This window comes from Trachinotus anak, unplaced genomic scaffold (genome assembly GCF_046630095.1).
Source record: "Trachinotus anak isolate AG129_WGS33_773 ecotype Australia unplaced genomic scaffold, CSIRO_AGI_Tana_v1 ptg000032l, whole genome shotgun sequence".
NCBI lineage: Eukaryota > Metazoa > Chordata > Actinopteri > Carangiformes > Carangidae > Trachinotus > Trachinotus anak.
This window is the reverse complement of record NW_027273883.1, coordinates 642,561-669,036: the sequence shown is the minus strand read 5'-3', so window position 1 is coordinate 669,036 and position 26,476 is coordinate 642,561. Positions and strand designations below refer to the sequence as shown.

The 26,476-nt window shown below is 47.2% G+C and overlaps 3 protein-coding genes across 7 annotated transcripts in view; 2 read left to right on the top strand and 1 right to left on the bottom strand.

Annotated features, from left to right (window-relative positions):
* The window catches only part of LOC139612811 (polymeric immunoglobulin receptor-like), a 60,694-nt gene that overhangs the window by 4,503 nt on the left and 29,715 nt on the right, over positions 1-26,476 (bottom strand). The window contains exons 1-4 of one of the 3 annotated variants that reach the window (XM_071468829.1): positions 4,187-4,599; positions 3,961-4,054; positions 3,018-3,128; positions 369-2,673 (exon numbers count right to left, since the gene is read on the bottom strand). In XM_071468829.1, the coding sequence (XP_071324930.1) occupies positions 369-420 (52 nt within the window). In that variant the 5' untranslated portion in view covers positions 421-2,673; positions 3,018-3,128; positions 3,961-4,054; positions 4,187-4,599. Of the gene's footprint in view, positions 1-368; positions 2,674-3,017; positions 3,129-3,960; positions 4,055-4,186; positions 4,600-26,476 lie in introns of those variants that run through there. The other 2 variants (XM_071468828.1, XM_071468830.1) reach the window with 2 other exon arrangements.
* On the top strand, positions 3,677-4,728 carry LOC139612813 (thyroglobulin-like). Its single transcript, XM_071468836.1, has 4 exons — positions 3,677-3,813; positions 3,959-4,056; positions 4,213-4,368; positions 4,479-4,728. The coding sequence occupies exons 1-4, from the start codon at positions 3,794-3,796 to the stop codon at positions 4,682-4,684; spliced, it is 480 nt and encodes a 159-aa protein (XP_071324937.1). The 5' UTR covers positions 3,677-3,793; the 3' UTR covers positions 4,685-4,728.
* On the top strand, positions 4,702-26,303 carry tg (thyroglobulin). 3 transcript variants are annotated; one of them, XM_071468818.1, is made up of 44 exons: positions 4,706-4,849; positions 4,937-5,080; positions 5,643-5,828; positions 6,408-6,919; positions 7,591-7,981; positions 8,646-8,684; positions 9,573-9,803; positions 10,017-10,121; positions 10,260-10,337; positions 10,567-10,670; positions 10,966-11,077; positions 11,177-11,338; positions 11,474-11,665; positions 12,130-12,260; positions 12,652-12,802; positions 13,308-13,466; positions 15,500-15,643; positions 15,778-15,942; positions 16,063-16,167; positions 16,361-16,470; positions 16,727-16,832; positions 16,974-17,174; positions 17,924-18,094; positions 18,195-18,281; positions 18,726-18,794; positions 19,077-19,214; positions 19,331-19,507; positions 19,928-20,042; positions 20,143-20,222; positions 20,484-20,630; positions 21,021-21,086; positions 21,363-21,497; positions 21,585-21,767; positions 21,865-22,069; positions 22,277-22,364; positions 22,534-22,684; positions 22,769-22,965; positions 23,453-23,608; positions 23,693-23,830; positions 24,130-24,317; positions 24,561-24,665; positions 24,891-25,031; positions 25,215-25,396; positions 26,074-26,303. In XM_071468818.1, the coding sequence occupies exons 1-44, from the start codon at positions 4,792-4,794 to the stop codon at positions 26,172-26,174; spliced, it is 6,606 nt and encodes a 2,201-aa protein (XP_071324919.1). In that variant the 5' UTR covers positions 4,706-4,791; the 3' UTR covers positions 26,175-26,303. The 3 variants fall into 3 exon arrangements, with proteins under 3 accessions (XP_071324918.1, XP_071324920.1, XP_071324919.1); XM_071468817.1 differs by having other exon boundaries at positions 4,702-5,080; positions 18,732-18,794; XM_071468819.1 differs by having other exon boundaries at positions 4,702-5,080.

Here is a 26,476-nt window from a genome sequence, read left to right as displayed (position 1 = left end):
AAATATGAAAATTAAAACAAGAAGTCAGTGAACTCATTTGAACTGAAACATATTTAGCAACTCGTAATAATTGGTTTATTGATTATCATTGTGATCTTTTTGTCTCAGATTTTCTGCTCTTCTCTGTTTATATCACAGGAAACTGAAACAGACGTCACCTTGAAAGATTATTCCATTAATCTAAATAATCATGAGTTACAGCTGTGACAGATGGACGGACAGAGGTATCTCAGGTGAGTGTACCTGTTACAGGCACAAGTACAGGAAACCACCTCTGTGGTTGTAGTTCCTGCTACACATTTTGCCAGGATGACACACACATGAACCCTGTTGTGTAGATGATACAAATACCTCCAGTGGCATCTTACCCGCCAGCAGTAACAGAAAGCTCCAGGGCGTCCTCCTGTCCCAGACCGCCATCTTCAAGTTCTGATGAGTGGACCGTGCTCTTCTGTTGTTTCAGCTCCTATGATCAAACCCCAGGACCAGTGACAAAGACACTGACTGACTGTCATCCTGAGCCAGTGCCTACATGTCTGTGGTCATTTCTCACTTCCTCTTCTTGTTTTTCAAGAAGTTATTTTTCAATCTTGCATGTCTAAACTCTTCCATGTTGCGTCATTTTGTGTCATCTTGACTCATCTTAATCAGAAACAGGATGTGTGATGCCAGACACCAACCCACAGGTGACAAAGAGGAGGGTAAGATGGCTCTGTCTGTCCGTCCTCCGCTCCTGTCATTTAAATCCAGCCCAGAGCCTCATCTGCTGCTTTTTAGCAGCTCAGAGTGAAATCTGACTTTTGTGTGAAAATGGAGCAAGTTAAAAATGTTCCTGCTGCTCCGACAGATGGAAACATGTTGACGACAACATACAGGCCTGTACATGACAAGAGCAAGATCCTGTAAAAGCTCATTAATGTGCTGCTGTAACTTCAGCCTGTATTTTGTTTCTCTGTTGTCAAACTGTCCCAGTAACGGCAGCTGAATCAGCTGTGGCCTGTCTGCAGTGAATCATGATGTTCAGACAACATCACTGCTTCACTGTGAGACTGAAGGAAACTTATTGCAGTGGGATCCTGAAGCTAAACTTTTGTTGGCTGGTGAGAAAAGTCTGAAGCTGAGCTTCAATGTCCAAAATGCCGGCAACTATTTAAAATAGAGCTGCAACTAACTCTGTCTGTCTCTCATCAGAGAAGATGTCTAATCAGAGGTTACCATGGTGATTTTAATTGCTTAGTGTTAACAACTTAACTGTGTTGTTGGCTGCTAAGAAAAATGTCAGCAACAACTATTTCAAATTGAGCTGCAACTAACTGTCAGTAGTCAGAGGAGTCACTGATCAGCTGATCTGAAAAGGTTATTTGTCCTCACCTGACCTGAGAGGTTACCATGGTGATTTAAACTGCTCAGTTTCTATGAGTTAGACATTGTGTGAAACAGGTCAAATTTGTCCACAACTTGGGAAAAAATTATGTGTCAAGAGTGAAATTTGTGGCAAGTTAAACAGAAATTTCTTTGAGAAGTCAAACACCCTCTTCCACTGTAGCTGTGATCTAATCCATTCTAACCTCCTCCCCATAGACTCCCATCAAAAACTGTCAGAAAAAAACAAAACACTTAAGCTGTAATTATTTCAAAAACTATCAAAGTTATTAGAATAGCTCCTGGGACCTGTTCAAAGCAGAAAGCAAGTCTAAAAATATGCTGGAGCAGTTGAGGTTCGAAGAGGAGGAAGATTACGAGGATTTGAACATGTCCTCTGACAAAAAATCTGACAAAACCCTTCATATTTTGGAAATTATGAGACACATTGCTGTGAAAAGTAATGCCACCCGTCACCTGATGAAGCTGCACGTTTTGGCTTTTGAATGGAATTCCTATGATGAACAGTGCAGGACTAGTTCGATGCCCAAACAGTGAGCGGAAGAAAGACAATAAACAATGGTCTGTGAGAAGAACAGAGAGTGGGGTTGCTCTGTGGAAGTGAAGTCACACTGAGTCAGATCAACGTGTTCAGGTCTGATCTGTTAGGAGTATTTTTAATGGTCTAATTCACCTCGCTCACGATCTTTGTTAGAAGTTTCATTTACGAAACATTTGACCTTCATACAACATTTTCACCTGGTCCTCAGGTGAAGCAGCTTCACTGTTCAGGAACAAAAATAACAGCGTCACACTGAACAATGACCCTCGTCATCTGTGTTTCAGAGATCCTCTCGTCCAATCAGAGGCCTTCACGGCTCACCATCCGTCTCCTGAGTCGTGTTCAAGGACTCTTGGATTCACCAAGATGGACAGACGAGGACGGAGAAGAGGAGGAAGAGGAGGGAGGAGGGATGAAGGTGTGACTTGGTCGGTCCTCCTCATGGTGACTCAGCGGGTCTGCAGGTTTATAACGAGGCAGCGATCCTCAGTCTGTCACCACAGAGACGATGTCGTGGCTGCTCTGCATCACCTGCATCCTGGTCTGCTGCCCGGAGCTGCTGCAGGGCAAAGCTTCAGGTAAACTCCCCTGGACCCACCTGCCTGCCTGTGTCTCTGCTGTTAACACCACAGCTCTCTGTTCTGTTCTGTATCGTTTGAGTGATTAGTTTGATGATGTTCTTCGTTTCGAGTCTCTTCCCTCTTCTGTCTGTGGCTCTCAGCTCATTGGTTCCTACTGAAGACGTGAACCTGTGAAGAAACCTCACTGATGTAAACTGGCAGTGGCTGACACAGTGTTAGTAGTTGTGCTGATGCTAACTCTGGCTCTCTGTACTGACAAGGTTTCAGGTGTATTTAGCTTGAGTTCAGTACCTGAGTTTAGAAACAGGTGTGCAACAGGCTGCTGTGTCTGTTTCTCTGTTACTGTCACACTCAGGTGATGACATGACAGGTGAAAGTGAGTTTGCTACTCTCAGACAAGGCAGTAAACAACACATGAACCCCCACCCCAACCCCCCCACCCAGGGCTGCAAAAAACAAGGAAGTTGCATGAATCTGTGTTGCAGTAGTCAGCCGTGACACCAGTGTCTTACCTGGAAACACCACAATTAGGTCTGTGCATGGATCCCGCGGGGACACTGACAGTTTTGGTGTTTCCTTTTTCATTAAGCTAACATTGACTCCATCCCATGTCACAGCACAGCCTGCTGGAGACAGTTCATTAAAATGGATTAGACAGGACAGAAGACCATGGAGGCGTCCGTCAGCTGTTCAGCAGACCCCAGGATTTTATCTGATGTGCTGAACTCTGAGAAGTTTGGTCAGAGGTGCCGGTTCCCATTATACAACAGCAACTCATTAACTTTAATCCCTTTAACCCTCAGATTTATTAGTTCATTCAAGATTCCTCAAAACACCAGATACCAGGTCCGCTCTGGTCCCAACAGGTCCACTCAGCTGTTGAGCGTTTTAACACAGACCTGAGACCCCAGCAGTAAAACCAGACCTGATCTGATGAGACTGAGCAGAATTTGGACCTGGTCTGACTCGGATCCTGAGTCAGTTCTTGGTTCCTCAGACTCGTGGACCCGTGTAGACCTCTACTGTCATGTTGTCGATGATTCGGTCATCAGGTTTCATTTACTAATTATTTATTGTTGTCATTGTGTCCTGAAGTTGCTGTTGTTTACTGACGATGTCACTGCTTGTTGATGATGTCACTGTTTACTGATGATGTCACTGTTACTGATGATGTCACTGTTACTGATGGTGTTGTCCAGAGTACCAGCTGGAGTCAGAAACCCTGAGCCAATGTGAGCTGCTAAGGGGCGCGGCTGTTGCCAAGCAACAAGGTGTCATCCCTCACTGTATGGAGGATGGCAGGTTCAGGTAAACTGATAGTGTCCAATGAGAGTCTGAGAATATGTTCACCTGATAACATCCCATAATTAGATCATTTTAAATTAGATCAGTTCAGTGTTCACCTGTAAAGATTTGTGTGTGTGTGTGTGTGTGTGTGTGTGTGTGTGTGTAGACCTGTGCAGTGCAGTGGGCAGGGTCAGGAGTGTTGGTGTGTCGATGCTGAAGGTCAGGAGGTCGTCGGGACTCGAACCAACGGCTCTGCTCCTCACTGTGAGAAACACCGACACGTTAACATGTTTAATGAAAGGTCCAAATCAAATCAAATTATTTACAATGATCACAACAGAAAACTCAGAGATATCAGTTCCTCCTCATTGACTGGTGCAGCCAAACACAGTACCTGTCTGTCTACCTGTCTGTCTGCAGGTCCGTCTCCCTGCCAGCTGCAGTCGGTCCTGCGCTGTGCTCCTTCAGGCCTCTTTGAGTCAGTTCAGTGTGACTCCAGCAGGGGGCAGTGTTGGTGTGTGGACCAGGACGGCATGGAGCTGTACGGGACCCGACAGAGCGCGAGACCTGAGCGCTGTACGTACAAATACTGCTGACACTCTGATACTACCTCTGACTGGGCTGTAGTTCAGAACAAACCAGTGACTGCTGTCTCCGCCCTCTTCTGTGTGACCTTTGACCTTCAGGTCCTGGTAGCTGTGAGGTGAGGGGGAGGCGGCTCCTCCACGGCTCCAGATCTCTGTCTCCTCCTCAGTGTGCAGCAGACGGCAGCTTCCTCCCTGTTCAGTGTAAATTCATCAACATGACCGACAGGACAGAGCTGGACCTGCTGCACGCCTTCAGCAGGTACTCTCACCTGGACACACCTGTCTGTCTGTCTGTCTGTCTTTGATAAGTCTCACATGTCTGTGTGTGTGTGTGTGTGTGTGTGTGTGTGTGTGTTGTTCCAGTTTCCCAGAATCCTTTGAGACGTTCAGCAGTTTCAGGAAGTCGTTCCCGATGGTTTCCTCGTACTGTTTCTGTTCAGACAGCAGAGGCCGAGAGCTGCAGGGCACAGGTACAAACAGTCACATGCTGGTTTCCACACTGATGATGATGATGATGATGATGATGATGATGATGAAGGTGTGTACTTGTTGTCCAGGTGTGGAGCTCCTCCTGTCGGAGGTGTACGACTCTGCGTTCTCTGGTCTGCGGTCCGGTCGCTCCTTCTCTCAAACCAACATCTACAGAGTCCTGCAGAGGAGGATGCTGGGAGTCCGCCTCGCCCTCACCGGACACTTCAGATGTAAACTGATCCAGATTCACTTCAGCTGGATCTCACTGGTTTAGAGTCAGGGTGGATCCTTCAGCTCAGAGCTGAATGTACTGAAACTGGTTAAGTTTAAATAAAGTTGTTAACGCTGGGCAAAGCTGCTGGTCTCAGCTACAGCAGATTTAAAGAGACCCAGGTTGGACCCAGACACCTCAGGATCCTGCAGGAGGAGCAGGTAGAGGGACGTCTGGACTTCTGGACCCTTTGGCCTTTTGTACTGGTTTAGATTAGTTTCAGCAGATTTAAACCAGTTTAGACCAGTAAACTACAACAAGGCTCCTCAGATTTGATGTGGTGCTTTAAACCAGATTTAACAGATTCTTATTTGGTTGAACTGAAATCCTTTGGTTTAAATTACAGATGTTACAGATGTTAGAATCTGGATTTATTGGCTCCACACATTTCAGTTTAGACCAGTTCAAACATAATGTGATCACACATACAGCCCACAGTGTTAACTTTCAGCTTGACCAGTGAACACTGGTTCAGACTGGTTTGAACTGGTTTCAGCAGAGGTGTCACCACTTTGTTTCAGGTCCCTCCCCCTGCGAGGAGGAGCGGCGAGCAGCGATGGAGGCGTCCAGTGTTTTCGTCCCGACCTGTGAGAGCGGAGGACCCTTCACATCCAAACAGTGTCAGCGGGGGGGGCAGTGCTGGTGTGTCAACCCCACAGGCAGAGAGCTTCCTGGGACACGACAGCACGGAGACTCCCTGGTCTGCAGTGAGTGTGGAGGAGCAGCCTGCAGGACTTTAAGGATCCATGTTCAATATTAAACACGTTCCCTTTATTCATTACAACAGAGTTTGCTCCAAGCTGCAGCCCCACAACTGGTTTCTTCACCTCTCCTGTTCCTCCTCTTCAGAACCATTCATCTCCTTTCACTTCATCCTGGGTCTTCATCTCATTTAATCCTCTCCTCTACCCTCTCTTCTGTCCTCCTCTCTCCTCTCCTCTCCTCTGTCCTCTCCTCTACCCTCTTCTGTCCTCCTCTCTCCTCTGTCCTCCCCTCTCTTTATTTCCTCTTCCCTCCTCTCCTTTCCTCTGTCCTTCCTCCTCTCCTCTGTCCTCCTCTCTCCTCTGTCCTCCTCTCTCCTCTGTCCTCTCCTCTCTTTATTTCCTCTTCCCTCCTCTCCTTTCCTCTGTCCTTCCTCCTCTCCTCTGTCTTCACTCCGCTGTCTTCTCTCCCCTCCTTTTCTCTGTTCTGTCTTCCTCTCCTCTCCTCTCCTCTCTTCATCGCCTCTCCTCTGTCCTCTCTCCTCTCCTTTTCTAACCTCCCCTCTCCTCCTCCCCCTCCTCCAGGTTCAGGTCTTGTTGACTGTCCCTCTCAGCGTCGTCTGGCCCTGTCCCGGCTCTTCTCCGGTCCTGTTGATCCTCCTCTCTTTGAGGCCTCCTCCGGCAGATCTCCAGCCTCCTGTCTCTCCCTTCTGCGGCCTCTCAGGGACCTCCTCCCGGTGGAGGCGGACCCAACCTTCTTCCTGTCTCACCTGGTCGAAGTCCTCCAGGGTCTGTTCCCCTCTGTGGGAGGGGCTCTGCAGGCTCTGACTCGCGCCTCCCCCCGTCGCCTCCAGGAGAACCTGTTCGGAGGGAAGTTTCTGAAGAACGCTGCAGCCCTCAACCTCAGCGGGGCGGTGGGACCTCGAGGAGCTCTCGGCCTGGAGCGTCTCTCCTCCCAGAGCGTCACCGTCAGCCTCCAGAAGAACCGGGACCTGGTCCAGTCCGTCAGCAGAGCCCTGGAGGATCCTGCCTTCCTCTCCGCCCTCCAACACACACTTACAGGGCTCAGCAGCTCACAGTCCAACTCAGTGGAACAGGTCAGATACAGCTTGTCTTCGAACGTCTCACCAAACCTCTGAGCTCTGACTGTTCACTGCTGATGAAGAGGTGTTTACCTCAGACAGTGTCAGAGATCTGCAGGCCTCAACAAGGTCCTGAATAACACTGTGTTTTAGAAGGAAAAGAGCAGCATCCTGTCTCTCTTGTTTCTAATGTGACAGTGGACTGAGTTCCCTCAGACCTGTAACCGACACTGTCACTGCTGCAGCCACACAATCTGGTCAGGATGTGAACAAAACCTCTGTAAGTTAGCTGGACACAGGGCGAGCTGCGGCGGCTAGGTGACGACAGTTGAACCATCCTGAGCTCAGATTAAAGGCTGTGCATGTTGTCAGCAGCAGGCGGCCTCTCTGAGGACAATGGAGCTGCAACAACTCTGTGTACAGATCTTAACTGTGACTCTGTTGTTCATTTAGATCTCAGCTAGATGACGGCAGCTGTCATGACCTTACAGAGAAGTTAATATCGACTCAGACTAGTTCAGTGATGGACTGATGACCCTGCTCCACTACTCAACTTTACAAATGTTTTATTTAAGGAAATAAGTTTGTCAGAGCTCAGAGACTGAAACAGTAACAGTGAATGTAAACTCCACAGGGAAGTTATTGTGGCTGAAACTGTGCCTCATTAGCTTCTTGTTGTTCTCCAGGTTCTGACTCCTCTGCTCCGCTCCTGCTCTGGTGAGGAGGAGGAGGAGGAGGATGCAGCCGCCATCTTTGTTCCCAGTTGCACGCCCAGCGGTGGTTTCCAGGAGGTGCAGTGTCAGGGTGGGGAGTGCTGGTGCGTCGACCCTCGGGGTCTGGAGGTCACAGGTTCGCGGACCTCTGGTCGTCGGCCTCGCTGTCCGTCCCACTGTGAGAGAGAGCGAGCGATGGCACTGAAGGTGAAAGGAAACATGGCGGCTGGAGCTGAACTCCACGTCCCAGCATGCTCGGAGGACGGGGACTTCCTGCCGCTGCAGTGTGTCGGGTCGCACTGCTTCTGTGTGGACACTGAGGGGAAAACAGTGACTGCTGGGCCAACAGGCGGCGCCGTCAGCTGTAAGACACCTAATGTTAAACAGGCCGAGCGCCACTGACAGATGATGTAGCTGCAGAACATTTAACATGTATTTTACTGAATTGAATTGAATATCTTTATTGTCATTATACAGTTAAATACAACAAAGTTCAGTCGCAGTACCTGAGTGGAGCTCAGCTAATAATAATTAATAATAATAGATCAATGTTGTTATTAAGACAAATATACACATGAACCCACTCACACACCAGTTCAAACACACACGCACAGTACCTACATATACACAGATATACACACATACATACATTTATATACATATAAATACCAAAGAGAGCTGCAGGAAACAGCTGGAAAACATCAACAATTTAAATATACTATAAAACAATTAAAACTCTCCTGCATCAAGTTATATTCAGTTTTGAAAACTTTTCTCTTTCCTGTAAATTGATGGTGAATTTTTTATGTTAAAATTTATTCAAAAGGAGAAAAAACCTAAACTGGTGACGTGAGGTCACGATGTCACTTTGTTTGAAGTCTTAATGTGAAGTTTGTCCTGAGGGTGGCGCTAAAGGAAAAATCATGTGATCATCTGAAGGGTTCATCCTCAGAGGAGAAAGAATGAGATCAGGACATTTTCTATCACAGTTCATCGTGTTCTAGTGCCAACAGTCTGTTGTGTTTCAGGTCCAGAGAGAACGACACAGGAGCTTCAGGCCTCTGCAGGTCAGTTCAACTCATTTATAAAAACACTGACGCAGACTGAGTCCAGTGGAGAGATCTCACCCTCGCTCTGTACAGAAGCCTCAGTTTCAAGTCTTCATGAATATTTGATCCATCAAACTAGCGACAGACGAATTTGAGGAAGGGCTAAAAAACGAAGAAAAGCAAAGCTGTGTCACTTTGGTTTCAGTAAACAGAGAACACAACAAAGTTATGTTCAGATACTGAAAGAAAGAAGTGCTGCTTGAGAGGCCTCTGTCTGCAGGCTGCAGACTTTAAGTCCTAATCACACAGAAACACACAAGACGTCAGAATGAGATGTCGGTGAGACGTGATCATGTAAAGACGACAGCAGCTGGACACGAGGACAAAGAGTTGATTATCATCATACACAGAGGTCATTCGGTGTGTTTAACAGAAATAAAAGAAGCATAAAAATAGAGATACAAGAATAATAAGAACAGTTTAAAACACAGATTATAAAACAGCTGATGTCTGATTAAAGTGCAGGATGAAAAGATTAATGACAGAAGAGAACTGAGCAGTTTTTAGCTTCTTTTTAGAGACGGAGGCGGCAACAGCACAGTGATGACACTTTGTGTGTCTGTCTGCGTGAACTCTGCCAAAGATTGTTTATCAGGTAAAAGAGGCATCACTCTCCCTGTTAAACCCTATAAATCATCCCTATCTCATCAATAATTTAAGACAACCACTTTAATGTTTTTTATTTTTACCCAGAATCCCTCTGTTACCCTGGCTCTTTATATATCTGCGTCATGTTTGATACTCTACTAATAAAATATTCAGCTGGAAGAGTTAATGAATGTGACGTTAATTAGCGCAGCGTGCTAACCCATTAGCCACACTGACAGAGTTGATGCTAACTTGCAGGTGGGTGCTCTCAGGTGTTGGCTGAGGTCACAGCGTTCAGAGAGGAGGTGAAGAGCATCATCGCTCTCTCTAACTCCTCCCACCTACCTCTGGGATACGGATTCCTATTGGCTGAAGGTCTGCGTCTGACCCCCGAGGAGCTGCTGATCAGCCAATCAGAGGAGGACATACGGATTTCTGATAGGCTGCTGAGCCGATCCAAAGCTGCTCTGCGATTGGCTGCTTACTCCAGTGAGTCGGTTTGACGTAGATTCTGTCAGATTAAATGAATGTTCCTGAATATTTAAGAGCTGGAGTTTAATGATCACAGCTGATTCAACATGTTCAGTTCAGGTCCCAGTTTTGTCCTGATAGCTGGAGGTGCGACAAGGTCACAAAGTGTGAACCTGTAAGATCCAAACTCACCAGTGATCTGGTTTAAATGAAACTGTTGTTGTTTTTCAGCCGTACAGATGTTCCTGCCTCCTCAGCGTCAGTCCTACCAGCCCTTCACTCCACAGTGTGACGCTGAGGGACACTGGCTGCACACACAGTGTTACCACAGCACAGGTCACACACACCTGCACTTTGATATGATGACTTCCTGACCTTTAACCTCAACCATCTCAATTAAATATCTGGAAAGTAACAAGTACATTTACTCGAGCACGTCAGTCTTCATCAACGTGTTTACATGTTTGTGTTCAGGTCAGTGCTGGTGCGTTGATGAAGATGGAGAGTACGTCCCTGACTCTCTGAGCAGCCGCTCACTCAGCCTGCCCAAATGTAAGATCACACACACACACACACACACACACACACACACACACACACACACACACACACACACACCTTAAGAGCCTTATTTAAATCCTCCTTTTAACAACTACACAGATTATCACATCACTTCCTCCATGTGGTTAAAGTAAAAATCTGACTTATATTGTCGTGTGTGTGTGTGTGTGTGTGTGTGTGTGTGTGTGTGTGTGTGTGTGTGTGTGTGTGTGTCCTGCAGGTCTGACTCGCTGTCAGAGAGCTGAGGCTCACTCTCTGCTCTCTGGTTGGATGAAAGGCTCTGACATCACCACCACCTCAGCTTCCCTCCCAAAGTGTGAGGAGGTAGGAACACACACACACACTTAGTGTGCATCTGATCTGATTGATCCTCACCTGACTCAGAAATCGTCCCACATATGTTTGTCACACTGAGACGTTACAGTCAGACACACCTTCTTTAGAAGCCAGTTGCTTATTGAACGGATCTGAAACCACATAATTTGTAGTTTTTTATGTAAAATTTTATCCTTTTATATTTGTTATTGTTCACACCAAACTGCATCTCACTGCACACACTGTGTATGTGACAAAAAAAACTCTGTGTGTGTGTGTGTCTGTGTGTGTGTGTGTGTGTCAGGACGGTCGTTACTCTGTGCTGCAGACGGGAGGAGCTGCAGGCTGGTGTGTGAACCCTCTGACTGGAGAGACGATACAAACAGCAACACTGAGCGCCACCGGACAGCTGACATGTACATACACACACACACACACACACGTCTGTCTGTCAGTGATGCATTCACTGTCACATTCAACTCTGTAAACTGGTAAATGCTATGTGCTGCATTCAGGTCCCAGCTGGTGTGAGCTGCAGGGTCTCCAGTGTCGCCCCGATGGCTCCTTCATCCCGCTGCAGTGTGATGTCACTTCCTGTTGGTGTGTCTCCGTGGATGGGCAGGAAGTGGGCGGGACCAGGACGCCTCGACAGACAGGAGTGACACCATCATGTGATCGTATGTCCTTGGTTGTTTTATTGTGACATGTGAAGGGACATGAATTAGATCAGCAGCACCTGGTGGACGTTAGAGGAACTGCAGCTGCCACTCAGGCTCCTGATTGGTCCACATGTTGGTCATTCTCTTCTCCAGGTCCTCTCTGTCCCAACCCTGACATTACCCACGGTGCACTGGTCTGCCAACGGGCAACTGATGGTCGTCAGAGTTGTGATCTCGTCTGTCACCATGGTTACCACAACTCACTTCCTGCCAGCATCTTCCTGTGTGAGACCGAAAGTCGCCGATGGGCCGGAGAAAACGCACCTCTGAGAGGAGCCTGTCAGAGTGAGACCTTCGAACTTTTAAAGGATCATGCTGCTGTTTTTATCCCAGTTACATCATCTTAATTCATCACAGTTAAGATTCCCTTTGTTTCAGGCAGCTGAGAGATGATCCACCCATCACTGTTCAGCTTCATGGCTTTTGTCAAATTACCAAACTGCAGTTTTTTTACTTTCAACTGTCATTAATGAATTTTGGCCTCTAGAGGGCAGAAGGCCTCAGAAATATTTAAAGCAGCATCAAAAATATAATTTATCAAACTCAGAATGAATCAGCTGTTCTTCATGGTGCATATTTGACCTTGTGACATATGTTTACACATTTTTGAATTTTTATGATTTACATTTACATGTTTTTACGTGTTTCATCAGTCACTGTTTTTATTTTAGCAGGACCCTGTAACGTTTGAATCCTTAAATACTCATGCATAACTCTGTGTGTGCGTGTGTGTGTGTGTGTGCACGCAGTCTCTCAGCCTCTGCAGACGGTGTCCCTGTCTCAGCTCTGGTTGTTGTCATCGTCGTCCTGCTCTCAGATCAGCAGTTTACAGTCTGTGTTGTTCAGCTCGATGACCAGCAGGGGGGTCTGCTCCGCACAGGTGAACACCTACCAGGACCACCTGATACTGACGACTGCTGCACTACACTGTGTTTAATGTGCAGCCCTCACATGCAAGAAGAAAAATGCATGGAAACAGTTTATGTAGAATCTGGACTCAGTCTGCAGGATGGTTTTTATCCCAGTAACTCATGAGAAATAAAATGTGTAAATGTGTAAAACTTTAAAAAAATTCACATCATTTAAAAATGATGCGCTTCATTTGTCAACTACAACCCGCCACACAAGAAGTTTAGTTCAAGAACCTGAGTCTGAATCAGCTGCACAAACTGGGTCTGGGTCAAAGGTTTTATGGTTAAAGTGAATCTGGTTCATTGTGAAGCAACATAAACAAAATGTTTTTATTTGTGTGTTTGTGTCTCTGTGTGTAGCTCCCCATGTCGGGCCACTCTGTGTTGCTGTGTGACGACTCGTCGGTGCGTCTGCAGTGTGACGGTGACGACTCACTAAAGTTAACAGTCAGATGGAGCATCGCCCTGTCTGACCTCCCGACCTCTGACCTCCCTGACCTCCATGACATTGGTGAGCAGAGACAGACAAGTTCAGACAGACAACACCATTAACCTGTCACCTGAGGGAGAAAATATCCCACCAGACTCCATTAAAAAAACCTTCATTTTAACATGTCTCTGATTATCAAAGTGCAAACCTGTTGGAGCAGAAATTCAAGTATCTTCAATCTGTTAGTTTTTCTGGTTTAGGACTCGCAAGAGGAAAAACATATTTCTGTTACACTCAGTTAATTAGGATCCACCCAGTTAAATCTAAGACGATCTCATCCAACAGTCCTGCAGTGAATCCTCCCTCACAAAGGACTCAGTGTTCAGGGCTGATGAACAGAAACACCTCTCTGCAGAGTGTACCTAATAAACAGGACAATGCACTGGATAATTTTACCTAACAAACATATGTGACCTGTGATGTCACATGTTCACTTCATCTTAAAAGGTCAAAAGTCAGTTTTTGAGACGCAGCCTCAGACTGAACCAGAGGAGACTTTATCAGAATTCTTTATCTTTCAAACCAGGTCTGTTCATGAACGAGTCCAGACTGCTAGAAGGAGTTCAGGGACTTCTGGGTAATATCCCGTCTACACTCATGTCAGAGCCCAAACTGGTTTCCATGACGACACCAAACTTTGGCTGTTCCCGTGGTTACCACCTGGCCAGTGACAGTGAAGGATGCGGTGAGTGATTTAGTCTCTGCAGGTCTCTGTACATCTCTGTAGGCCTCTGCAGGTCTCTCTAGGCCTCTGCAGGTCTCTCTAGGCCTCTGCAGGTCTCTGTAGGTCTCTGTAGGTCTCTGTAGGACTCTCCAGGTCTCTCCAGGTGTCTGCAGGTCTCTGTACATCTCTGTAGGCCTCTGCAGGTCTCTCTAGGTCTCTGCAGGTCTCTCCAGGTCTCTCCAGGTCTCTGCAAGTCTCTGTAGACCTCTGTAGGTCTCTCTAGGTCTCTCTAGCTCTCTGTAGGTCTCTCCAGGTCTCTCTAGGTCTCTGTAGGCCTCTCCAGGTCTCTCTAGGTCTCTTTAGGCCTCTGCAGGTCTCTCTAGGTCTCTGCAGGTCTCTCCAGGTCTCTGCAGGTCTCTGCAGGTCTCTGTAGACCTCTGCAGGTCTCTCTAGGTCTCTGCAGGTCTCTCCAGGTCTCTGCAGGTCTCTGTAGACCTCTGTAGGTCTCTCTAGGTCTCTCCAGGTCTCTCCAGGTCTCTGCAGGTCTCTGTAGACCTCTGCAGGTCTCTCTAGGTCTCTGCAGGTCTCTCCAGGTCTCTGCAGGTCTCTGTAGACCTCTGTAGGTCTCTCTAGGTCTCTGCAGGTCTTTGCAGGTCTCTGTAGGTCTCTGTAGGTCTCTCTGGGTCTCTGGAGGTTTCTCTAGGTCTCTGCAGGTCTTTGCAGGTCTCTCTAGGTCTCTGCAGGTCTCTGCAGGTCTCTCTAGGTCTCTGCAGGTCTTTGCAGGTCTCTCTAGGTCTCTGCAGGTTTTTGCAGGTCTCTCTAGCTCTCTCTAGGTCTCAGCAGGTCTCTATAGGTCTCTGCAGGTCTCTCCAGGTCTCTGTAGGTCTCTGTAGACCTCTGTAGGTCTCTCTAGGTCTCTGCAGGTCTTTGCAGGTCTCTGTAGGTCTCTGTAGGTCTCTCTGGGTCTCTGGAGGTCTCTCTAGGTCTCTGCAGGTCTTTGCAGGTCTCTCTAGGTCTCTGCAGGTCTCTGCAGGTCTCTGCAGGTCTTTGCAGGTCTCTCTAGGTCTCTGCAGGTTTTTGCAGGTCTCTCTAGCTCTCTCTAGGTCTCAGCAGGTCTCTCTAGGTCTCTGCAGGTCTTTGCAGGTCTCTGTAGGTCTCTGTAGGTCTCTCTAGGTCTCTCTGGGTCTCTGGAGGTCTCTCTAGGTCTCTGCAGGTCTTTGCAGGTCTCTCTAGGTCTCTGGAGGTCTCTCTAGGTCTCTGCAGGTCTCTCCAGGTCTCTGCAGGTCTCTGTAGACCTCTGCAGGTCTCTCCAGGTCTCTGCAGGTCTCTGTAGACCTCTGTAGGTCTCTCTAGGTCTCTGCAGGTCTTTGCAGGTCTCTGTAGGTCTCTGTAGGTCTCTGCAGGTCTTTGCAGGTCTCTCTAGGTCTCTGCAGGTCTTTGCAGGTCTCTCTAGGTCTCTGCAGGTCTCTCTAGGTCTCTGCAGGTCTTTGCAGGTCTCTCTAGGTCTCTGCAGGTTTTTGCAGGTCTCTCTAGCTCTCTCTAGGTCTCAGCAGGTCTCTCTAGGTCTCTGCAGGTCTTTGCAGGTCTCTGTAGGTCTCTGTAGGTCTCTCTAGGTCTCTGCAGGTCTTTGCAGGTCTCTCTAGGTCTCTGCAGGTCTCTCTAGGTCTCTGCAGGTCTTTGCAGGTCTCTCTAGGTCTCTGCAGGTCTTTGCAGGTCTCTGTAGGTCTCTGTAGGTCTCTCTGGGTCTCTGGAGGTCTCTCTAGGTCTCTGCAGGTCTTTGCAGGTCTCTCTAGGTCTCTGCAGGTCTCTCTAGGTCTCTGCAGGTCTTTGCAGGTCTCTCTAGGTCTCTGCAGGTCTCTCTAGGTCTCTGCAGGTCTTTGCAGGTCTCTCTAGGTCTCTGCAGGTTTTTGCAGGTCTCTCTAGCTCTCTCTAGGTCTCAGCAGGTCCCTCTAGGTCTCTCTAGGTCTCAGCAGGTCTCTGTAGGTCTCTGTAGGCCTCTGTCCCATAGCTGACTCAGAAGGTGGTTTAGTCTCTGTCTCTGTCTCTGTCTGCAGTCATTTGTCCTGCTGGGAGTTTCTCCAGGGAGGGGGTGTGTCTTCCGTGCCCTCAGGGAACCTATCAGGATGAAGAGGGGAGGGACTTCTGCAACAGGTGTCCCACAGGTTCCTCACCTGCTGGAGCATCATCCGTCAGTCAGTGTGAGTCTCTGTGGTTTGTTCAGTCCATCCAGAGCTGCAGCAATTGGTCGATTAATGAAAATATGCTTACCTGACTGTGGTTTACCTGTGTCTGTGGTTTACCTGACTGTGGTTTACCTGTGTCTGCGTGTCAGGCGTGACAGAGTGTCAGAGGCGGGGTCTGCGGTGTTCAGACCGTGGTGACTTCCTGTCAGCACAGCCTGACTTCCTGTCTGGCAGGTGGAGGTGTTTCAGCAGCAAGGGGACGGAGCTTGAGTGGACCAACAGCGACAAACCTCTGACTGATGAGGAGTGCTCAGGTGAAGACGAAGCAGCCAATCAGAGAGCAGATCTGTTTTTACATTTGGATTCATTGGTGTGTTTAGTTGTTTCTCTGTGAGGCACTTTGTAATGTGTGTGTGTGTGTGCGCGCGTTGTAGTTCTCAGCAGGTTTCAGGCTGTTCCTGGATCAGATCTGATTGTTGGAGCTGATGATACTGAAGTCCTGCAGACGATGACCTCTGACCTCAAAACCTGTGTCCAAGGTGACACAAACACACACACACACATTCAGTTTTATTAGTAACTGATGAGCTATAAATGTGTGAAATTAAAAGTTCTGCAAATTTTTACTTTTGATTCATTTAAAAACATTTTCACGACAGTAACATTTTGAATTTACAGTATTTTTACATTATTATTATTATTATTATTATTATTACTGCTCATTTCTCTCAGCATGTGCAGCGGAGCCGTCCTGCCACCATGTGGCGCTGTTCAACACACAGACTCAGTGTGAACTCTACAGCACACACACACTGAACACACACTGCAACACCTCCCAGCAGGTAAACACACACACACACACACACACTCAGAGGACGACAATAATAGCCTTCCATTACATCAACTGTTTGTTTAACTACTTATTGAACTTATTACTCAGTAAATAATGAATTACTATTGCTCAACACGTTCTGTGTTTATATCATTATATTTCTATTATAGAAATATATTTTATATAAAATAAGTATAATGTATGTCATTAAATTAATATTTATTTATTATATTTATTTATTGTATCAAAATTGATTTTCACTTCAGACCAGTGGGTTTCTGGGTAATCCTCAAGCTGAGCTGTTTGATTGGCTGAGCTGCTCTCTCAGAGTGAGGGGCGGAGCTTCAGATCTGCTGGTAATCAGGAAGAAAGGTACTGTTACTATGGCAACCCAGTGACTGGCATTAGTATGATGAATAACACTCAAACATTAGTGTAACTGTCACCAGTGTTCAGTCTGACGGGTGTGTTCAGTCAGGCGTGTGTACCTGTGTGTGTGTGTGTGTGATTCAGGGGCGGAGTTTTCCTTGCGGCAGCAGCAGCAGAGTTTTGTGAGGATGAGGATGAGGAAGGCGATCTCAGGTGTGTTCAGGACTCAGGTGTTCTCCTCCAGACGGACCTCTCTGTCTGATGCTCATCGTTTCTGTCAGGACGGCTGCAGCCGCGACACCTGCTGTGACGGATTCATCCTCAACCAGAACAGCCTGAATGGAGGTACGTTACCATGGAGACAGGAGCATGCAACACCCAGATGAATGGATGAATGAGCAAATTATTGAGTGAGTACATGAAAAAACTGACAGAATAAATAGTGTGAAAAAATGAATGTGTAAATGAACGAATAAATTGGATGAATGAATGAGTGAATAGTCAGAATGGTACATGAAATGAGTACATGAGGGAATTGAATGAGGGAGTATGTAAGGAACTGGATGAATGAATAAATGTGTGATCAGACAAATAGAACAAATGAAAGATTAAATGAATGAGTGATGTAATGAAGTCATTAAATGAATAACTTTTCAAAAGAGTAAGTGAATGATTTATAAAGTAATTACATGAAGGAACTGAATGTAAATGGATGAATGAATTAGATGAATGAATGAATTAGTCAAATGATGAGCCAGTAAGTTAATGAATTAATGACTTATTGGGTACTTGAGGGAACTGAATGAACGTGTGAATGTATGAATGGAAAAAAGTAAATGAAAGAATGAATAAGAGAATAAACTGAGTGAAAGAATAAAATGAGTGAATGCAGTAATAACTGACCTGTATGAATGAATGAATTACAGAACGTGAATGACTGAATTAATTGTGTGAATGAATAAATGTGTGAATGTATGAAGAAATGAATTTGGTAAATGATGTAATAAATAAACAAATGAATTGGTGAACATGTGAATGAATTAACTACATGAATGAATGAATGTCTCACCTCCCCCTATACCCCGTCCCCTCAGGTTCTCTGCTCTGTGGTTGGCTGAGAGCTCCGTCGGTCTTGATGTGCGGTGACCAGGACTGGGACGTGATTGGACAGGGAGCAGCCAATCGTATCTGTGGGGCGGGGCTAACCTACAACAAGCAGCAGAGGAGCTTCGTGTTCGACTTTGGAGGAGAGAAGTTCACCATCAGTGAGAAAACGAAACCACGACTGAAACAACCTGAAACAGACGTCATTGTTCAGACAGGAAGTAGATTCTGTTAACTGTGTGTGTGTTTGATTGTGTCCAGCTGACTCCGCTCTGCCTGCCGACAGCAAGAACAAGAAGGACTACCAGGCCTCCATCATCAGCTTCCAGGCTGTCTACCTGAGCACTGGTACCTGACCTCTGACCTCTGATATTAATCCTAACTCTCACTCTTTAGCTGTAACGTAGTCACAGGTGAAACATCTCCATGGACAGTTTTCATGATGCCTCCATCAGGTCAAGGTTCACACTTCAGACACACTGTGGCTGATCTGTAGTTGTGCTGTTGATGAACACTGTTGAAACAACATCTGCTCACAGCTGGAAAAAGACAAGTTGTGGTCACTGTAGGAAAAACATTGATTTCTGTGAAGTTTCACTGGCTGTGACGTACAGTTGCGGTTATTTTGTGTATTAACGGTTGTGTAAGAATTCAGGCCACAGCGTCAGGTTTGCTGACATCTACGGTGCCCTTTGACCTCTGACCTGCAGGTGTTTGTTTCTACCAGGACAGCAGAGTAAAGATGGTTGTTCCTCAGTGTTGACTGGCTCTCACTTCGTGTTTGTTTGTCAGATGCAGACTCAGCAGTTGGTTCTGGTTCTTCTTCATGTGTGGCAGCGGAGCTCAGTCGTCCTCTGGACGGTTCGTATCGTCTCTGAACTGGTTCCAGTGTCGAACGTTTTTTTCTCTGGTGTTATGAAGAGACACAGTGTGGATGTAAAAGTCTGGTCATACATGTAGCACACATGACACACAACACTACACACTGAACAGTGAATGTTTTCATCCACCTGTTGTTGTGCAGTTTCAACTTGCTCATATAAAAACTGTTTAATGTAACTTCAACATTCACTCATAACAGAGAGAACATCAGGTCATTTTAATAATGGAGCGACCTGTGTGTGTGTGTGTGTGTTTTCTCAGGGTCAGTGCAGCAGAAGTTTGAGTCCCTGTCAGAAGATGACGTTCTTGTGGATCCTCAGAGGAACCTCTCCACACTTTCCTTCTGGCTCAACAAGAAGAACTACAACTCCCAGCAGGCCTTGCTGTGGTGTCTCACACGTACGGCTCGTATCTTCCGCACTAGTTTGTGTTCCTCTGGCCTCAGTGTATTTTCTGGAGTTAAACTTCAGCTGCTATAAACACACAACTGTTGTGATCATCGTTGTGTGTGTCAGGTTGTGACGAGGAGCTGCACTGCTCTGTCGTTGACCTCAGAGACGCTGACTCAGCAGGTTTCTTCAGCTGCTCCTTGTATCCTGACGGCAGAGTTTGTGGAGCGTACGACAAACCACTGAGACGACCCTGCCGCCTCCTGCTGGACAGAGCCCCCAACAACACCCACAGCAAGAGGGGTATTTATTCTGCTGCTGCTGTCTGTAGCTCTGCATCCTCTGCTGCTGCTCTTTGTAGCTCTGCATCCTCTGCTGCTGCTCTTTGTAGCTCTGCATCCTCTACTGCTGCTGTCTGTTCAGTTTTCAGTTCAGAAGTTAGTGTTTCCCACAGACACATCATTCACAGTCACAGTCAAAGAAGCACCTGTAAAACAGTCAACTATAACATCTCTAATATATAAACCATGTGAAATGATTTTAACTGAATTTAACTTATTGAAATCAACTTGCAACATTTTGCATCTGAGTTTTTGAATTTGAATTTCATCTCAGAGTTTGGTCTTCACTGGCTGATGTAATCAAATGATTGTAGAAATGACCTCATGTGACCTCAGGAGCTGCAGTGGTTTTCTGCAGGTTAACCTCTGACTCTGTGTTCAGTGGATCTGTCCGGACCAGTGAAGAGTTTCTACGAGAGAGTTTCCTTCCAGAAGATGGTTTCCTACTCTGTACGCAGCCGAGTCAGCCTGAGAGAGAACACACCACTGTCTGAGGGGTAACAGCGCACAGAGAGAGAGACTGTGACACGATTTAATTAAACTGTTGTCTATGTGGTCTGAAAAATGTGTGTGTGTGTGTGTGTGTGTGTTGCTCAGATTCATGGAGTGTGAGCGCCGTTGTGATGAGGATCCTTGTTGCCGTGGTATCGGCTTCGTCCGAGACACCAAATCACCAGGTAACCGCAGCTTTAATGTTGACTGACTGTTGATTGGTTTTTGTGTTTTTGTTTATTAAAAACTAAACAACAGAGCTGAAGAAACACAAGTTCAGTACACATGTAGAAACACAGCCAACAAGAAATCAATCAGATTGATCAGTGATGAAATGATCAGGAGGCTGAAGTATAGAAGATTTATGAATAAGAATGATGAATATTGTGAAGAAAAGAGAAACCCTTTGTGTGTGTGTGTGTGTGTGTGTGTTTGTGTGTGCGCAGGTGGTTCAGACGTGGTGTGTCTGTCTCTGATCAGTCTCGGGGTGCAGACCTGCAGTGAAGACGACACGACGACCTGGAGGAGTCAGGACTGCAGACTGTCTGTAGTGAAGACCACACCAGACCCCTTCGGCTGGTACCAGAAACCTGGTACTGAGTGCACACACACACACACACACACACACACACACGTACTTCTGTCTTTGTGAGGACACTCATTGACATAATGCATTCCCTAGCCCCTTACCCTAACCTTAACCATCACACCTGAGTGCCTAACCCTAACCCTGACTCTAACCTTAACCTAAACCTAATTCTAACCATAACTCTAAAACCAAGTCTTAACCCTCAACATGTGATGTGAAGGTGTCTCAAAAAGTGAGGACCGGCCAAAATGTCCTCACTTTCCCAAAATGTCCTCACTCTGTTAGTAAAATACTTTTTTTGGTCCTTACTATGCAGCAAGTACAAGTACACACACACACACACACACACACACACACACAGACACACACTAATGTGACCTGTTTGTGTTCTCAGTCAATCAGTGGAGTTCAGCTCCTGCTCTGTGTCCTTCATTCACTCTGAGACCAACCAGCAACAACGGTGAGACTACTGCAGTACTACTACTACTGATACTACTATTACTGCAGTACTACTACTACTGCTGATACTGATACCAGTGCTACTGCTTCAAATGCTACCTGTACTGTCTCTACTACTTCTCCTGTTTCTGCTACTACCACGACTGCAGTACTAATAACACTACCACTGCTGTGACCTCTACTGCTGCTACTACGAGTACTAATGATGTACTGTTTCCTCTGCAATTACTACTACTACTACTACTACTACTACTAATACTTCATCTTTGTGTCTCAGTGTCTCTGGACGAGTGGCGTCTCCTCTCTGACTCATCAGTCCTGGTTGACCCGTCTGTCTCTAAGTATGATGTCATCCATGTAAGCCGTGACATCAGCACTGACCGGGACAAGACGAGGGACTGGTGTCTCCATGGTAACCACAGAAAAACAGAAGCATCTCGTTTTACTGCCTTGGGGTTATATGTGTTGTGTTGACACCTCGCTGTTCACTTCCTGTTAGCCTGTCAGGAGGCGGAGTCTTGTGTCGCCGTGTCACTCAGTGAGGTGGAGTCTGCCACTCGCTGCATCCTTTACCCTGACACCACAGCTTGTGGCCTAAGCTCCGCCCCCAGTTCCTCCAGACCCACCACCTCCTGCAGGCTGGTCATCAGAGAGCCTGCCCGTCAGGTGTACCTGAGGACAGGTGAGCCAATCAGCCAATCACAGCAGAGAGCAGCACTTACAGGTTGAAGGTTTGAGTCCCACTGAGCTCACCTGGTTGTATGTTTTTGTTTCTTCAGAGCGGTTGCCGTCGGTTACAACCATCTCCATCACGGGTAACGGTATCCTGCAGGGTGTTGCCGTGGAAACAGCCCTGGGCTCAGACCGGAGGACAGTCATTCAGTTTCTAGGAGTCCCATATGCCCGCCCACCAATAGGATCGCTCCGCTTTGAGGATGCTCAGCCAGCTGATTGGACGGGAACCTGGGACGCCACCAAACCACGGTACGCACCTGTCTGATGAAGCACCTGTCTGTCTGTCTGTCTGTCTGTCTGATGAAGCACCTGTCTGTCTCTCTGTCTGTCTCTGTCTCTCTGTCTGTCTCTCTGTCTGTCTGTCTCTCTCTCTCTGTCTGTCTGTCTCTGTCTCTCTGTCTGTCTCTCTGTCTGTCTGTCTCTCTGTCTGTCAGTCTGATGTTGTGTGTCCTTCAGTCCCAGCTGTGTCCAGCCTGGTGATCTTGAGTCTGCGTCCTCCAGTGAGGACTGTCTCTACCTCAACATCTTCTCTCCTGCTGCTGTGGTGAGTCCTCGTCACCTTGTCACCTCGTCACCTCGTCACCTCGTCACCTCTCGTCTCACCTTAAATTAGAATCATTCAGGTCGTTGAATGTGAAACAGATTGGATTAGATTAAACAGGAAAACACCTTTGAGGAAACTCAGCTCACCTGTTGATATTTGTGTGTGTCAGAGGGGGCGTGTCCCAGTCCTGGTCTTCTTCTTCAACCCTTCAGCCAATCAGAACCCGGGGCTGCTGGATGGCTCCACCCTTGCTGCTGTGGGTAATATTGTTGTGGTAACAGCACACTACCGGACTGCAGCGCTGGGATTCCTGAGCACAGGTAAGTAAAACACACACACACACACACACACACAGGTAATTACAAACACACCTTCCTGAACGACTCACATTCAACATTCTCCAGGTGAGTCTGGTCTCCGTGGTAACTACGGCCTGTCAGACCAGGAGGCGGTGCTTCGCTGGGTGAACGCCCACATCTCCCTGGTGGGCGGAGACAACACAAGAGTGACGGTGGGGGCGGAGCGTCGTGGTGCTGACATCACGAGCCTACACCTCCTCCCCTCCTCTTCGTCTCCTCTGTTCCAGCGCATGATGCTGATGGTGAGAAACATGAAGATCATCACTCCTCTCTTCTCTTCTCTTCCTACTGGTTTTTATTGTCATGTTCATCATCTACTGTCATTCTGTTGTCTGATTTCATTGTCCATCTATTGTTATTATTGATCAGCTGATGCTTATTTTTCTGATTCATTGTTTTCTCTGATTCGTCAAAAAAAAAAAAAATCCATCAGCTCTTCACAGAGACTCAGAAACCAACCACATCTCAGGTCTTATAAAAGCTGGAACCAGTCTCCTCTCCCTCCTCCTCTTCCTCCTCCTGCTCTTTCTCCTCCTCTCCCTCCTCCTCTTCCTTCTCCTCTCCCTCCTCCTCTTCCTCCTCTCCCTCCTCCTCTCCCTCCTCCTCTCCCTCTCCCTCTCCCTCCTCCTCTTCCTTCTCCTCTCCCTCCTCCTCTTCCTTCTCCTCTCCCTCCTCCTCTTCCTCCTCTCCCTCCTCCTCTCATTCCTCCTCTCCCTCCTCCTCCTACAGGGCGGTTCCGTGTTTTCTCCGTCACTGGCTCAGACTCCCTCCACCTCCAGACGTCAGGCGCTCGATCTGGCCACAGAGCTCGGCTGTGTGACCTCTGACCTCCCTGCCTGCCTCAGAGCGACACCTGTTCACACGCTCAACGCTGCTCAGACCAAGGTAGAGTTTAAAAACCAGCTGAGTCCTTCAGGATCAGAGTCCAGGTCCCCTCAGGTCTCACCTGTCCTCTGCTTGTGTCTGCAGCTGTTGGCGGTCAGCGGCCCCTTCAGGTCCTGGTCTCCGGTCCGTCAGTCGGTCTCTCAGCCGACCCTCCACAGAGTCGATCTGCTGCTGGGAACATCGGAGCACGACGGGCTGATCAGCCGCGCTCGCAGGATAAAGGTCAGAGGTCACAATTTCACTCAAAGAAAAAGAGTTGGTTTGAATCAACATCGAAAATAAAATGAATTTGACTTTTTACTTTTCTGAAAGAGTGAGAATGAGGTTTATTGTGGTTCAGTGAAGACCAGGTTATATCAGGTGTTTTTATAGATTCATTCTTCACCTTGGAAAAAATATTAATTCAAAGTCCACTTACCTGATTTCATCTGGAGCTTTCAGTGGCTCAGGTGACTTAAGAATCTTTTGTCAACACAGATTGTCTGTGGGGGGGGGGCTCTCCGTGTTGTTAACTGTTTCAGGACTTCGAGGCTCTTCAGGGTCGGGCCGATGGTAAAACGGCCTTTTACGAGGCTCTGAGTCGCTCGCTGGGTGGCGAGACAGGAAGCGGCCTGCTGAAGGAGGCGGCGTCCTGGTTCTATACTCTGGACCACAGTCCCTCACCTGCCGGATACAACCTGTTCTCCAGAGCGCTCAACAACGCCACCAGGTCCGACTCTGATCACATCTGTGGAAACAGCTGTTCACAGCAGATCAGCTGTTTGTGTTTCATGCTAAAGTTTTTACTGTCCTGCCAGGACCTGGCTCCACCTGAGAGCCGGTCCTGGACTCATCCTGCTGTGAAATAAAACACAGACTCAGTCTGGTGAAATAACTTAAATGTCCTCAGTCGTGTGTGTGACCTCACTGTGACCTCACTGTGACCTCACTGTGACCCCTGTCTCTCCTGCAGAGATCTGTTCATCATCTGTCCCACTCTGCAGATGGCTAGCCACTGGGCTAACAGCAAAGCTAACGTCTTCCTGTATCACCAGCCCGCCACCATTGCTAACGACAGGTACACGTGTGAACAGTTCACCATCACAGCTCCACTGTTCTCCACACTCAGTGTCCACTTACTAACATTTTGATGCACGTGCAGTAAAGATGCAGGTGAAAGCTCCTGGATCATTTCATTGAACTGTGTTTCAAACGTTGCCGTGACGTCAGTTAATGTCAGTCACTTCCTGTTTGACTGTCCTGATCAGCACCGATCAAACCTATTGATTGGTTTTGTCTGCAGGGCAGACGTGTTTGTTCCTCTGGACGTTCAGCTTGTGTTCGGGACTCCTCATCATCCAATCAGCTCTCAGCGTTTCACCTCCTCTGATCGCCGCCTCTCTCTGGCCATGATGAGCTACGTCTCCAGCTTCGTCAGGACGGGGTGAGTCGCTCGTTACTCGCTCTTCTCTCTGTTGCAGGCTGAGTAAACGTATCAGTAAGACTCAGGTGGACGTCCTGTAACTGACTCCTCCCCCTGAACGCATCATGACTCTGTGCTGCGTCGTGTCTCTGTTCTTGTCTCAGATTGTTTGTTGCTGCTTCATTTTTCCTGTTTTTTTCTCAGGAACCCGAACCCGTCCCGAGTGGGGGGGGGGTCAGTTCTTCCCCGCTGGCAGCCAGTCCAGTCCTCTGAGGCCCCGCCCACCTACCTGCAGCTAAGCCCCACCCTCGTCCATCAGCAGGGTCTGAGTCAGAGATCCTGCTCGTTCTGGAGCCACCTGGGACCCAGACTGACCGGTCTGACAGGTGAGTCACTCTACTGAACTCTACTCTGTTCTGCTTCAGCTTCATTTATTTACTCTCTTCCACTGTTTTCTACTGTTACTGTCACCTCCTCTCTACTCTCCTGTGACCTCCTCCATCTGACTCTCTTAAATCTATTTTTCTGTCTTTCTACTGGAGGAAACTCTATTAATGTGCACTGCAGTGAGACAGACTCTGTTCTACTGTTTCTAATCTACTGTGTTCAGTCTGGTTATTATACTTTACTGTGTTTCACTTTAATTCAGTCTACTCTACTCTAATGTCCTCTACTTTCTCTCTCTTTGTTTCACTCCAGTCTCTTCTATTTTAATGTTGTTAACTCTGTTATTTTCAACTATATTCTACTCTGACAGTGGAGTTCACTGTACTGTCGTCTATAGTAAAGAGTAGAGTTGAGCTCCACTGTCACACTGCAGGAGTAGAAACAGTAAAGAACAATAGAGTTCTCCATATTAAGCTGACACTGGTTTATATTACATCTGTATACACTGATCAATAAACCAGTTATTACATCTGTATAAACTGATCAGACCAATCAATAAACCAGTTGTTGATTATTTGTGTACTGGTTATTACCACTAACCCCAGTGTTCAGTAGACACAGAGTAGAACTGACTCTGTTTAACTCTACTGGATCGTTTGACTCTTTTTCCCTCCAGGTGAGTTGGGGGCGGAGCCTGTCCAACCTGTATTGACCGCTGAGCTCCCAGTGGCTGCACCATCCAGCCAATCACAGACTGAGAAAGACTCCTACAGTTAAACAAAAGGCATCACAGCTTCATGCCTCCAGATTCAGTTTGATTGAAACAGTGAAGAAGAGATAAGAAACAGTCTGTTTCTGTTGATCGATTCTTTTCCAAATCATCAATAAAAAGCATCTGAAACTCTCCACTGTCTGTGAGACTCCAACTTCTCTCCACTAACACAAAGTCGGGACAGTTTTCTAACGGTTCAGCTCTCAGGAGACAGACTCAGGAAGTTTTCCTGATTTAAAACCTCTGATTTTATGAAACATGTAAACCACTGATGGTTTCATGCCTCTGATAAAGTTCTCAGCTCATC